Raw genomic sequence first — 14601 nt, forward strand, 5'->3', positions numbered from 1 at the left:
GCTCAAACTTATACCAACCATATCATTAATAAGGCCAATTCGTGTTGGTGGGGCTTGAAGACCTAGCAGTGTTGCAAGGCGACGTTGCTTTTCGACTATAATGCCGTCCATATCCAGAAGTCGAGCAATATCAGTACGCTCAGGAGTAATAGGGATAGAAAGAGTGGCCAAAAGGACTCTGGTAGACATTCTGGAGAAAAAATTATAAATCTGTTAAGTTCATAAATGTCACCTGATTTAAAAAAAACCCACTTCTTTAATTGTCTGGTAAGATACGCCAGTGACAGAATATGTGCGCCATATTGGCGGACTGTATTCATATAGGTTATTCATCAAAACAGGAAATGAAGAGAAATGAACTGTGCTAAAACGAATACCTGGGAGAAGCCAAACTTCACCCACCCACTTACTGTCAATATTTGCCAGCTACAGAAAAAGGCTGTGGGTTTAAAACGTAGAATAGGTACATTTGTATACCCGATGCTTCCTTAGAAAAACAATTAAGGCAGCTTTAAAAATTGAGGGAAAAAAATGACATGAATAAAGGGGAAAAACTTAGAAGGATCATAAGTGAACATGACTGGGGGGTTGGGGGAGCGAAGGATTCGTGGTGGGGCTAAATCTTAGCTTCCTTAGAACACAAGAGCAAAGTCAGGTTGAATTCAGAGCACTATAGGACATTAAGGATAGTGGGCTCTGGAGCACAAGGGTCAAGAGTTAGAATCTCAGCTTCACCATTTCCAGGACTGGAACCTAAGGCAAGATACTTAATTTTCTGAGTCAGAATGCTGTTGTAAAGATTAAGCAAATTATGTACATAGAGTTAAACAGTCTAATGTTTATTATTATAATACTGTTATTACACCATTTTCTAAAGGGACAGTACAGAAGTACCTTAAAGGAACCCAAGTTTGTTTTTTTAATCTCAGACATGGATTACATAAAGGACAGTGAATGACATAATGAACATGGATGGTCCCTAAGAGTTTCAAAGAAAATATACTAGGAAAATTCATTTAGTTGGTTCCTATAATTGCTGTAGAGCTAAAAGAAAAACAATTTGGTGTACATAATTCTACTAGAGGCCAAAATAACATGATCTGCCAGTAAGAGAAAAAAGTGTGGTCTGCAAGCTCCCTGAGTCCAACTGAAACATACTAAAAAAAACGAACATGATTGAAAGAAAACACACTGCATGTATTGTTAAAAAAAATAATAAAGTGGTTTTTAGACTGCTAGGTTATAGACCCCTTCTCTATATTCAAACACACACTCAGTTATATTTTATAATCAGGGGAAAAAGTGACTTGATGGCAGCAGTTATTTCTTTAATTCTCTTGTTTGTCTTAAGACTAGATTTTAAATACCGTATATGGATAGAAACCTCATAGCATAACACGGTCTTTCCTAATATTCGATTTTCTCAATCAGGTTTTTGGCAGAGTTGGTTATCAGACAAAAGACAGTTACTTGAAGACCAAGAATACTACCAGAGAACAACCATGTCTGGAGACACTTCTGACAGTGAAAAGTGGAAGAATTACTGCCGGCATCCAGTGGGTGTACCAGGGATGCTGCAAAACATCCTAAGTGCAGTCCCCCACAACAGTAAATTATCCAGCCCCAAATGTCAATGGTGCAGAGGTTCAGAAACCCTAACCTGGAACCATGCCATTTAGTAGAAGGTATTTATTTCATAATTTCAGTATTATTTGACTGTAACATTCTTACCTTTGCATCTCTTCTTGTGTAAGATTCTTTCTCATTTCTCTGGATAAATGGTAAAGACGATGGAGTGTAGATGCATGAAAAAGAGCATTTCCAGATTTCCAAAACACAGTTGAGACTTTATTATAGTAATTTGCCATCAACTGAGGTTTAGGTGGTTTTTTAGACAAGGTGAATAGTCCATGAATATCTTCCACAGCTTTGAATGCTTCCTAAAATTAGTAGTATAAATTAGTATAAATTAGTCACTGCATTCTAAACAAACAAAAAAGTCTAATCCAAATCTCTTTATGACACCTAAAACATTTTGTTACTGAATTAAAAAAAAAAAGGAAGAATTCCTTTGTGTGGTTCCTTTTATTCATCTATAGTATCTATTTCAGAAAACTGCCTTGATCACAAAAATACTAAAGCCTTAAATTTCTTCAAATTAAGATAGAACACTTTAAAAAAAAAAAATGCATTGCCCTTTCAGCCACAACATGCGACTCCACTCAGTCCAGTTCAAGATGCTAATGAGCTTCAGGGCTGGTGCTCAAAAGCAGCTTTTAAAGTAGGTAAGATGTATCTGAACATGTGCCAACTAATATAAATAGAATAGAGGCTTTTACTTTGTCCCTTTCACAGTAGTAGCAAGGGTGAATTTTAAGAAGGTACCAAATATCTGTAAGAATATCTATCGGCCCCAGAGAATTTTGTAAAATTCCATTTTATTATTTAGTCTTTCTACCAACCAGCCCCTGCCTGAAGCCTGACATAACTAGATTACCTACAACTATCTTGACAACTTTGTCAACTGTGCTTTAATTTGCAAAGGTTATTTTTAAATCCCATTCTTTTGACTGTCCTCAAGATGTTTCAAAGTAAACTTCTAAAAATTTGGTTTTGTATGCTTACAAATTTTTCCACAACAGATCATTTTAATGATTAAATGCGATCCTTTTGACAGAAAACAGATCAATGGATTCTTAAGGATCAGGGTGGGTTTAATTGCAAAGTGGCAGAAGGGAGTTTTGAAGAAATGTTTTACATCCTGATTATGATGGTGACTGCATTTTTCAAATTTCAGGGTGAGTTTTGCTAAATGTAAATTACACTTTAATAAATGTGACTTAAAAAAAGGTTTTTTTAAGTGCATCATTATCACACTACTTGGAAGAATGTGTAAGAAAAAAATCTGGAAGGACATAAAACACAATATAGAGGTTATTTCTGAGTAATAAGATAACGTGTGAATAGTTTCTTCTATTTATCCACTTGTTCTATAATGAGCATGTTTGTCTTCTATAGGACCTCTTTTTCCTCATTATTTCATCAGGTAGTGTTTTTTTGTTTTGTTTTTAAAGATTTTATTTATTTATTTGAGAGACAGAGAGCATGAGAGGGAGGAGGGTCAGAGGGAGAAGCAGACTCCCTGCCAAGCAGGGAGCCCGATGTGGGACTCGATCCAGGGACTCCAGGATCATGACTTGAGCCGAAGGCAGTCGCTTAACCAACTAAGCCACCCAGGCGCCCCATCAGGTAGTGTTTTAAGGGTGTCCCTACAGAAAGGAAAATATTTTGAAGAGCAGGAAATCACAGTTTCAATTGGCTAAAAAACTTCCAATCTTCTTCCTCTTTAATTTCAAGTAGATTTTTCTTTTGGTCAAAAATTTGAAAGTTTTGGGCACCTGGGTGGCTCAGTTGGTTGTGGCTCAGGTCATGGTCCTGGAGTCCCGGGATCGAATCCCACATCGGGCTCCCTGCTCAGCGGGGGGTCTGCTTCTCCCTCTGACCCTCTTCCCTCTCATGCTCTCTCTCATTCTCTCTCTCAGATAAATAAATAAAATCTTTAAAAAAAAAAAAATTGAAAGTTTCAAGTCAGGACTACAAAATCACGTGAAAATATCTTTATAGAACGCTTTTTTTTCCCTAAGATTTTATTTACTTATTTAAGAGAGAGAGGGAGAGCAGCAGACTTCCCACTGAGCAGGGAGCCCGATGTGGGACTCGATCCCAGCACCCTGGGATCATGACCTGAGCCGAAGGCAGACGCTTAATGCAGACGCTTAACCAACTGAGCCCCCTTCGTGGAATTCTTAACAAAAAAAGCCTAAGTGGTTGGCAAGTCTCCCAACACCACCGAGATTTCCAATGCAGGCTCTTCCCCACATGTTTACTAAGCCAAAGCAACACTAAGAAGTCTAGGAGACAATCTAGTGCAGCGTTTCTCCCACATCACAGTAAAGGAACAAGCTGTTTTTTTAAATTTCCAACCTATTGCCGCCAATGTTTTTATGAAATACAGCAGAATTATTACGAAAATAAACTGAAAGACAAGCTCAGTTTTCCTAAACAGAGTAAACACACATAAAATTACCATGAAATTGCTACCAAAAACAAACCAAAACAAAACAACCAAGAACAAAACAACCCCACCCTTAATAAATGTATATTCTCTTTAATTATTTCATCCTGGATCAGTAGACAGTTCACAGACAGGCACTGAACCACAGTTTGAGCAACAATGAGGATGAATTGTTTTATATGAAAAGCCACCGGGTCCAAAAGAGATTACCTGATTTGGCCCAGATTTCACAGCAGGCAACTAGAACCAAAATATCCTGAGACTGCCTGTCCAGAACTCTTGGTTCTCCATTAGACAATCTTAAATTCCTAAATTATCTATTGAAATTAACCAATAAATAACAAGATGAAGATACTGATTAAAGAAAAAAAAAGTAGGCAACCTTGTCGGGACCCCCCTCACTCCTGAGAGCTTTTTCTGTATCCTTGCTTAATAAACTTCTATCACTTTACTCACCAAAAAAAAATTAAATAAATAAAAAAGTAATATGGGTTATTATGACTACAAAAGACAGCAAATAGTTCATAACATACCTGCCATAATTCCATGCTGATAGCACTGTCCAACTGAACAAGTCTGGTTTCCAAATGCATGGACTGGCTCTCTGGATTATTAAGATTGATTGCTGTACTCTGGTTATGGTGACGTTGAATTTGTGACAAGTGCATTCTCAAATTGTCACACAGCTTACGGAATTCAGCCTTACGAGTGTACTGGAGGCAGAATTTGAAAGCTATAGGCGTAATTAATTATAAGATATATTAGGTACTTTCCACCATCACTAAGTATTTGAATTACTTTTATTTCAAATATTAAAATCAGTTATTTTAACAAGATTTACCAAACTTATAATCAGTCTTTAGAAATGGTAAGTCCTTGGTCACTTCATCATGTGTCCTGACCATCTTTTGGACATAGTCCTGGCCCAGAACTAGAATTTGGTGCTGGGGTTCTAGGAGAGTTTACAAACGGGAAACTATTCAAATTAAGGTGTAGGAGGGACTCCCCTTTCAAACACCTACCACTTCAAATCCTAAAAGAACAAAAAATTCTAACCTGAAATATAAAGAGCCTTGCTATCTAACTGTGGGCTTATGGTAACCTGATTTCAACTGTGTATATAGATGCATGCTTTAACTACTTGCTCTGTCATTAAAATAATTTTCTACTGTCATATATGCAATATAACAATTGTTTCAGAATTCCTTTGCTCTTAAAAAAGAGATTTCTATTTCAACAGGCCCAAAACAAAGGGATGCAGCTTAACTTCAAGTTAACATTTATTATCAGTAGTTATCAAAAGCCCCAAGTGTACTTGTGTTCAATGAAAATTCACATATGCTAGCCATGTAGGCAAAACTGAACACAGGTTCTAATGCTCATAATAGTAAAATATTCTTACAGTCACTCACAACTTGAATAAACAAATGCCAATCGTCCCGCATACTGAAAAGAATGGCAATACAAAGTTGTACTAAGGCCAAAGTAAGAGAAAGCCAAAAGCCACTCTCAAGTCACATATATTCCATTCATTTATAGTTAAAAAGCTGCACTAACAGCAAGTGACAGTAAGGAAAAGATACAAGATTAAGAAAATGAACTTCATTTGGTTCAGGATTCAAAGTACAGTTAATCCTTAAACAAGGGTTTGAACTACATAGGTACACTAACGTATAGATTTTTTTGATACAGTAAATTTTCTCTTCCTTATGATTTTAACACTTTCTTTTCTCTAGCTTACCTAAGAATACAGTAATACAACACATATAACATACAAAATATGTATTAATCAACTGTTTATGTTACCAGTAAGGCTTCTGGTTAACAAGAGGCTATTAGTAGTTAAGGTTTTGGGTAGTTAAGTCATAGGTGCATTTTCAACTGTGCAGGAGTGGAAGCAAAGGGGTGTGTCCGTCAGCACCTCTAACAACTGCCCCCCCAAGTTGTTCAAGCATCAATTGTATATACAGTGTAACAACTGGATACTTTTTATGACGATCCTGAGTCATCAAAATGACTTAGTTCTATATTCAGTGATACTGTTTATGAAAATAAAACTAAGTATTTTTCAAGGAATCCTAGAAGTCGAAAGTTTAAAAAGACCTCATAAACCCATGGCATGGTTGAGAATATGTAGTAGTGAAGTCAAAAGAAGAACTCAAGTTTATCAGAAAGCAAAAAGTTCCATTTGTTTTTAGTCACCTGGAAAATCCCAAAATGACTTTGTCTTTCAGATATTCGTGAAGTGGATTTCATATAGAATTACCCTAACAAGTAAAACAAATTTCTTATAGTCACTTATTTAATATTTAAATTAATGCCAATCATCTTTCAATAAAGCTAAAAACTATAAAATAAGTACTGTGGAGAAAAACAGGTTAACCTTGTCCATCTTTTGCAAAATCTTTCCCTAAAAGTCAACTTTTCAAATCCAGTTTTCATCTTACCTTGTTGGGCAATATCATGGTAGAGACGCTCTACTCTGGAATTGTTTCGAAGAAGGTCCAAACACTGTCTATATGATTCCCAAAGGAATTTAACCCATGGAGTTAAAAGTAATCTGTCAGTACGATCCTGAGTGTCTTCACCACTTACAGCACTTAGGAGAACACTTAAAAAAAAAAAAAAAAAAAAAATTTTTTAAAGTTGGAATGAATTTTAGACATGATTTCCTACTTTGCCATATGATTAAAAAACCAAAACCAACAATGGTCAGTATAAAAAAGTGTGAATTCTTCCTACAACTTTGGATGCACTGTAAAGCTGTCACGCGTTCAAATATTTGAATCCCCAATGCATATTACAACCATTTAAATCAGTATCTGCCTCCTATCTGAAGATTTCCCACTCTTACCAATTTTGAATAGTATGGTTTTGTTACTATACATTTAAAATTCTGAAGATAAGCATTCTTTCCAATGAACATCTACACCTCAAACAAGGATGATGGAGACACATGTAAAAAAAAACTAAGGAAAACGTATCAGCAATTTAACCTACATACCTCTCAGGAGTTTGAATATTATCCAGATCTTCTATGTCTAGGACCATCTGCTGAGATTCTTCTTTAGCAGCTTCAGTTTTTTCCTCTGCCAATTTCAAATATGCCCTAACAACATCCTCTAGAGATTTAATGTTCACCTAACCAAAAAGAGAGAGCGCCTTAAAACACCTTTTCAACAAACCATAAAATATTTTAAGAGCAAATTTTAGGATATAAAGCATATTATAACTCTGGAAAGTAAACTCATCTGACAGTTACTAAAAGCACTTTTTAAAAATATAAAACCTAGCTCTTTTCATACCTGTTGACAAATGTTCTTATACTGGTATAATCCCTCTTTAGCCAAATGGCTCTTGCGAAGATCCACGCAAAGTTCCAAGTATTTCAACATAATCGGCTCGTGTATCTTTTGCCATGTTCTGTGTTTCTTACTTTTCATAACATCATAAAGCACATCCAAAGCAGGCTGCTTTTTTCCAACCTCAAGAAATTCTGGAAAAATAATTCAGGAAAATTAAAATCCGTTATGTATACTATACAGAAATCTCAATCTTGCTTAAATTGGTTATTTTAATTTCTGAACTCAGTACCATCTCTTTTTAGATCACATTTATTTTCGACATCTAAAGCCATGCCAAAACTATCAAGAGTTAAAACAATGAAAAACTGGTACTATCTCAAAATATGGTCTACAGATAAAACTGGATTTCACTCAATTACACTGTACCAAATGTGTCTTTCTAAGTTCCAGAAATTGAGATCATGAGGGAAAAAAAATCTCTCCCCAGCAAACACAGTAAAGTCAAGTATAACTTCAGTCACAGTGATCTGGCTGAGCAAATTTTTACTAGTTCATGCTAAGACTCCAGGCAGAAAAATCATTAGACTGGCAATTAGACAGTCAATTAGATTCACTCTGTTCCCTTTAAGATCAACTGACTATTTATGTGGGCTTGCTTTTAGGTTCTCTATTAAGACAGTATTAAGACAAACCCCAAATGAGGGACAGTCCATAAAATACTTGACCAGTACTCCTCAAAACTTGTCAAGGTTATCAACAAGGAAAATCTAAGGAACTGTCATAACAAGGGGAGGTGCCTAAGGAGACAGGACACTTAAATGTAATATGGTATCCTAGATGGGATCCTGGAGTTCAAAAAAGGACATAAGGGAAAGCTAGGGAAATCTGGAAAAAATATGGACTTTCATTAACAACGTATCAGTATTGGGGAGCCTGGGTGGCTCAGTCCGTTAAGCTGCTGCCTTTGGCCCAGGTCATGATCCCAGGGCCCTGATCATCTTGCTCAGCACGGAGCCTGCTTTTCCTTCTCCTCCCCACTCATGCTCTCTCTGTCTCTCTCAAATAAATAAAATCTTAAAAAAAAACAATGTATCAGTATTGGCTCATTACTTGTAACAAATGTACCAAAATGATATAAGATATCAGTAGGTTTGGTTTACATGGAAATACTCTGTACTATACTTGCAATAATTCTGTGAATCTTGACCTTCTAAAATTAAGTTTATTAAAAAAAAGTTTAATAAAGTTTATTTTCAAAGACAAAAAATTTTAGAATGCATAGCAAAAAAAAATTATACACTTACAAATTTAGTACCACCTAAACCTGAAGGCATTCTGCATGTGGCACTATTTCAAAATCCAGCTCCAATCTCAGGTTTTATGTATACTGCTCATTTTGAAATTCAGTCAAAAGCAAAGACTCCTCTATCACATTATTTCTGACAAAGGTTAAAATTTATCCTATTTTTTCTCATCTTTTATTTTCCTTCTGCACAAAACTTAGTAAATGGGGGAGGGGAGCTATCTAACCTAAGTCATCTGATTATGTTCAACTTAAAATTCAGTAACTGCTGAATTGCACACACAAAAAATCTTTCCACTGAACATATGAAAAATAATTTGCGGAACCAAAACACTAGTTTACACTATTTTAAAAAAAGGTCTTAAAACACTACACTCCCATTGTTAAAAATCATTGCTTTCCTCCTAAGAAAAAAATCTTTAACAAAGAATTATTTTTAAGAGTTAACACCATACAACATTATAAACCATGTAACTGTGCTAGGCAAACAACAGGCAGAAACGTCCCTTATTTGGGAGTTTTACTAGATGTACAGATTTAGTAATTCTTTATTATTTCTTCTCCCAACTATCACATCTTTCAGGAATGTTGCTTCTGAACATTCTTTCCTCCAGGAAAACTACAAACAATACTCCAGCTCTGGTATATTAACAAGTTTGCAACAAGATAAATCACAAAATATACTGAAATAACTATCTTTACACAATACCCTATGTCATCCCACATTATATCAAATCATATTCTTCAGATGCAAGTGAAAACAAACCTCTCTACAATAATTCAAGTCAATGTCAACACTAATCCTGGCAATATGGGGTAAAGTCCATTTTCATTTCATTTGAGTCCATTTTATTACAAAAAACCCTGTAAGAGGAAACAAAAATGTAATACAACTAGATACTTTGTTAAAATAATAAGCCTTTCCTGTTCTAAGGGGAGGACCTATACCTATCTTCTTCCTGAAGCATACATATACAAAGTTATTTTCTAAAATCCAACAGTACCTTAGGTGTTTTTAACAACTATTTAACAGGAAAGGCCTCAATCAGCCAAAAATTTGGAAGTAAATGTTTTTAGTTAAATTTATCATCCACATTAGGGCGCCTGGGTGGCTCAGTCGGTTAAGCGACTGCCTTCGGCTCAGGTCATGATTCTGGAGTCCCGGGATCGAGTCCGGCATCGGGCTCCCTGCTCTGTGGGGAGCCTGCTTCTCCCTCTCCCCCTCCCCCTGCTTGTGTTCCCTCTCTCGCTGTGTCTCTCTCTGTCAAATAAATAAATAAAATCTTGAAAAAAAAAAATTTATCATCCACATTAAATAGCACACCAGCAGCACCAAAACAATCTATTATACCCAATTCCCAGTCTTAGGTTGAGGATTTAAATCTTATACTATCCTATTTAAACACTGTCAAAATGCTTGTAACATAGAACAGGCACAAAGAGAGTTAAAGTTGAGAACTGGCCCCAGCATGGTGATGACAAAATAATAAACTGTCTAAAAATAATTCACCTACCCAATCTCTTATTTTTAAATAGGGGAGTGTGATTTCTTTCTTTTTTTTAAGATTTTATTTATTTATTTGACAGGGAGAGACACAGCGAGAGAAGGAACACAAGCAAGGGGGAGTGGGAGAGGGAGAAGCAGGCTTCCTGCAGAGCAGGGAGCCCAACGCAGGGCTCGATCCCAGGACCCTGGGATCATGACCTGAGCCGAAGGCAGATGCTTAACTGACTGAGTCACCCAGGCGTCCCTAAAATTAATTTTCAATTCCTAAACAGCCAATCAAGATTTATGATTCCAAATTCCACTTTCAAACTCTGAAACAAGAGATTCAAACAAACCAAAGCAAATGCACTAAAAAATAATTTTTTATAGGACACCTCCACCATCACCAAGAAAAAAAGCAGACATGGGTACCAAGCAAGAATGTTTTTAAAGTAAAAAAATGGAATGGGAACAGAAACCATGATAATCCATTAGGGTGAGTTCCTGCCTTTACCCTAATTTACATACTGGGAGAATTTAGTTCCTATTACTTATCTAATAAGGAAAAAGAAAGTTTTTGAGGCTAGAAAGAAATACCACACATTAAAGGTTCTGTTACAATGTTTTAAAAAATGCTCATTTCCAAATTGATATTCTTGAAATAAAGATTAAAATCTGGAATTATGAACTAATACTAGGAGGGTAGGCATTCTGAACTTACCTTTCGGACACAATGACAAACTCTCTCTAAAAGAAAAAGTTTAGGTCTGCCCTTTAATAATATTAGTTTATCTGTGCCAACAGACCAAGTAGATAAGCTACAATATTACACAATTTGTGGGTTTAATGACAACTTTATAAATCACTGGTAGACGATAAATTAAAAGGATGTTACAAGATCAGGAGCAATTAACTCCATACTACTGACAACATAATTTGGAAAAGGGGCTTTTCCCAAATGATTCTCGTGTACGAATTTCTTGCCTGTAAATGCTGGGCCAAGTTTTCATCTTCCTGAGTGATTACTATAATCTGTTCTGAATTACAGGCTAAGATGACCTGAACTACTCTAAACTTATTCACATTTTTTTTTTTTTAATTTATTTGACAGAGAGACAGCGAGAAAGGGAACACAAGCAGGGGGAGTGGGAGAGGGAGACGCAGGCTTCCCGCCGAGCAGGGAGCCCGATGCGGGGCTCGATCCCAGGACCCTGGGATCATGACCCGAGCCGAAGGCAGACGCCTAACGACTGAGCCACCCAGGCGCCCCAAAACTTATTCACATTTTATTAAGATAATAAAATGAATTAGTTCTAAATGTGTTTGAGGCTGTTACAGATAAAACATTTACATACAATGAGATTATCTCCATCAAATGAAATGTGCTTTTATAATCCTAGTTTTGTAAATTTTGTAAGCAGTGCCATGTGCCATCCACATTCTGCTCACTTTATAACACTTTCAGACAGCTCTCATTCACAAGATCAAAGGTACAGAAATTACTACTTGAAAGCTAAGGCCTATACCACAGAAACACCCAACCTACATTTTAAAAGGACTACAGCAAGGAGACAGTACAGCCTTATAAAAACCTACACAAAATTAAAGTACCCCCCAGGTGCCCCTTGCTCATCTTGCCTACTTTAATTTCAGATGCTTTCCCCAACTTTGCTTTCATGAATCAAATCTATTTCAACTCAGAAAACATGTAAAAAGATTTAAGATTTGTTACACATCAGAAAACCCTTCTAATTTAAAAAAATTACTGAAATACTAAGTTCAAATGAAGATTCAGAAGGGAGGAGTGATGAAACAAACAAGGCCTGAACACATCAAATGTGTAGTATTTAGGCCATCAAGAGTACAGTGCTTCAGCCTATTAGCATGGAAAAAACGCCTATCTGAAGCAAATGACTGTAAAACAGATCTACAATAGCAATTAGAACAGTAACTGAATCCCAGTCATTTTGTATACCATAATATAATTCTAAGTTTCTAAACAGAAGAAAAAGATTCTAACTTTGCTGCAGTTCATTTTGTAGTGATAATTTCCATTTCCATCTATTTTCTTTCCTAGAAATTAACATCCTTGGGTGCCTGGGTGGCTCAGTGGTTGATGTCTGCCTTCAGCTCAGGTCATGATGGGGGGGGTGTCCCTGGGGCATGGGGGAGTCTGCTCCTCCCTCTCCTCCTGATCCTCTCCCCTGCCCCGCTCATGGGCGCCCTCTCTTCCTCTCCTAAATAAATAAAATCTTAAAAAAAAAAATTAGGGGCGCCTGGGTGGCTCAGTCGTTAAGCATCCGCCTTCGGCTCAGGTCATGATCCCAGGGTCCTGGGATCGAGCCCCGCATCTGGCTCCCTGCTCGGCGGGAAGCCTGCTTCTCCCTCTCCCACTCCCCCTGCTTGTGTTCCCTCTCTCACTGTGTCTCTCTGTCAAATAAATAAATAAAATCTTTAAAAAAAAAAAAATTAACATCCTTAATTCTTGCCTGTTCTAACCATTAGGTGACTGGTTAAAATGAGTAGTCATCAGATCTAAGTTGTAGTCTTAACCCGATTTTTAAAACAATTACTGTACTATATTCCAAAGAATGTGGACGATCATATTCCACACTCTTACCAACCCCCAAATTGTTACTTTTAAAATAACAACCATGTGACAAACACACCTTTAGTCCTGACAGGTTATCAATAGTATTAATTTTATTATTGACTGAAATTGGCCTTTTCACAAGATTAATTTTCACACAAACTAACAAAATAAGCTCCATGAACTAAAACTGTAACAGACACGATATATCCACCTACAACATGGATAAGACCCAAAACTTGTTTGGGTACAGAAAGGGTGAAAATAAGAGCTATGGACGCCCTACACACTTAGAAATTGTTGGGCTTAAAAAACTCTAAACGAGGGGTGCCTGGGTGGCTCAGTCGGTTAAGCGACTGCCTTCGGCTCAGGTCATGATCCCGGAGTCCCGGGATCGAGTCCCGCATCGGGCTCCCTGCTCAGAGGGGGGTCTGCTTCTCCCTCGGACCCTCCCCCCTCTCGTGCTCTCTCTCTCTTTCTCTCTCAAATAAATAAAATCTTAAAAAAAAAACTCTAAACGATAAAGTTTTTAAAAACCAGAGCAATGCATAATACAGTGCACCCCAATAATGGCAACGTAATAAATGCTTCTTGAACAGACCAGGACCCGCACAAGTTTTCCTGAAAGGGCCCGTGGCTTAAGTACACTAGAAATAAAAATCGCAGGCAGTAGCGCTGTGGCGAAAAAACGACCAATCGGAAAGTCTAGAGACCTTGGTTCTAGTCTCCTGGCTCAACAACTAACTCCCAGAGTGACCTTGGGTAAAAACATTCTCTCTAGGCCTCAATTTCGTTATCTTTAAGCGAGAACTTGAAGTCCCTCTCTTACAGCATTAACTCTGTTCCAACTTCATGTGATTTGGAAAAGGCCAATAATCAATGCCAGAAAAAAACAGGTAACAGGTTAAATGGGTCAGAGTCTCCGAAGCAGAGTTACAGCGACGGGAAAGGGGTAAGTGGACCCTGACCCAGCAAAGCCCGGCGCTGGATTTGGGGGGCGGAGGTGTCTGCAGGAGGGCCGGAGGTGGGACTGCCCGGCTCCCGGCGCCGGCAGGAGGTGGAGTCGAGGTTCTCGCGTGCATTGTCCCCGGGAGGGAGCCATGTTTCTTCCTCCCCGGCACTCCCTCCCAGATGGCGGCTGGGGGCACGGGGCCTAAGCAGCCGGGAGCCCGGCGGCCTGGGGCGCCGGGCGGAAGCACACAAGGCGGGTAAGGAACTCGGGCCCCGGAAACCTGTCTCCGGGACGGCGGCCCCCGAGACGCACCAGGAGGCAGCGGGGGGAAGGAAGGGCCCCCAGAGCGACGGTTCCCGGCTCCGCACCTCCCGCCCGCCCCGGTCGGTTGGAGCGAGAAGGGAAACCATGCCCACGCACGGGCCCGGGCGGCGGCGGGCAGGTCGCATCGACCACCTCTCCGGCCGCAGCCAGGCAGCGCAGCAGCGAGAAGCAGGCCCGGGCCCCTCGACCTCAGAGGCCTCGGGCCGACGCAGCCCGGCGCGCCCCGATCCCCTACCCTACTCACCGTTGGCGCGCTTGAGGGCATTTTCCGGCCTCTGGAAATAGGCCGGCATCTTGGCGGCAGGCTCAGCTCACCCGGCGTCAGCGAACTCCTTAGTGGCCCGGGCCGGGAGAGGAGACCAAGGGGAACCAGCGCGAGGTTCCACGCGCCTCGCCTGCAGTCGCCCGCGCCCAGCCGGCCAGAGACGGAAAGGAAAGAGCCACGTGACCCCCGCACGGCGGCGCCGCCGCCGCCCAGGCCCCGGATGTAGGGGGAAACGGCCCTCCGCGCGCAGGCGCGCTGCCGTCGCGCGCGCCGGCTGACGTGGCGGCGGTGTGCGCCCTTC

General features: G+C 39.2%; 1 protein-coding gene across 1 annotated transcript in view; it reads right to left on the reverse strand.

Annotated features, from left to right (window-relative positions):
• The window catches only part of EIF3A (eukaryotic translation initiation factor 3 subunit A), a 36917-nt gene extending 22465 nt beyond the window's left edge, over positions 1 to 14452 (reverse strand). The window contains exons 1-7 of the mRNA XM_035030044.1: positions 14280 to 14452; positions 7381 to 7571; positions 7080 to 7216; positions 6523 to 6686; positions 4609 to 4808; positions 1732 to 1940; positions 19 to 190 (exon numbers count right to left, since the gene is read on the reverse strand). Of these exons, the coding sequence (XP_034885935.1) occupies positions 19 to 190; positions 1732 to 1940; positions 4609 to 4808; positions 6523 to 6686; positions 7080 to 7216; positions 7381 to 7571; positions 14280 to 14328 (1122 nt within the window). The 5' untranslated portion in view covers positions 14329 to 14452. The remainder of the gene's footprint in view (positions 1 to 18; positions 191 to 1731; positions 1941 to 4608; positions 4809 to 6522; positions 6687 to 7079; positions 7217 to 7380; positions 7572 to 14279) is intronic.
• Positions 14453 to 14601: the final 149 nt, after the last annotated feature.

This window comes from Mirounga leonina, unplaced genomic scaffold, assembly GCF_011800145.1.
Source record: "Mirounga leonina isolate KUSES-001 unplaced genomic scaffold, KU_Mleo_1.0 Mir_114, whole genome shotgun sequence".
Lineage (NCBI taxonomy): Eukaryota > Metazoa > Chordata > Mammalia > Carnivora > Phocidae > Mirounga > Mirounga leonina.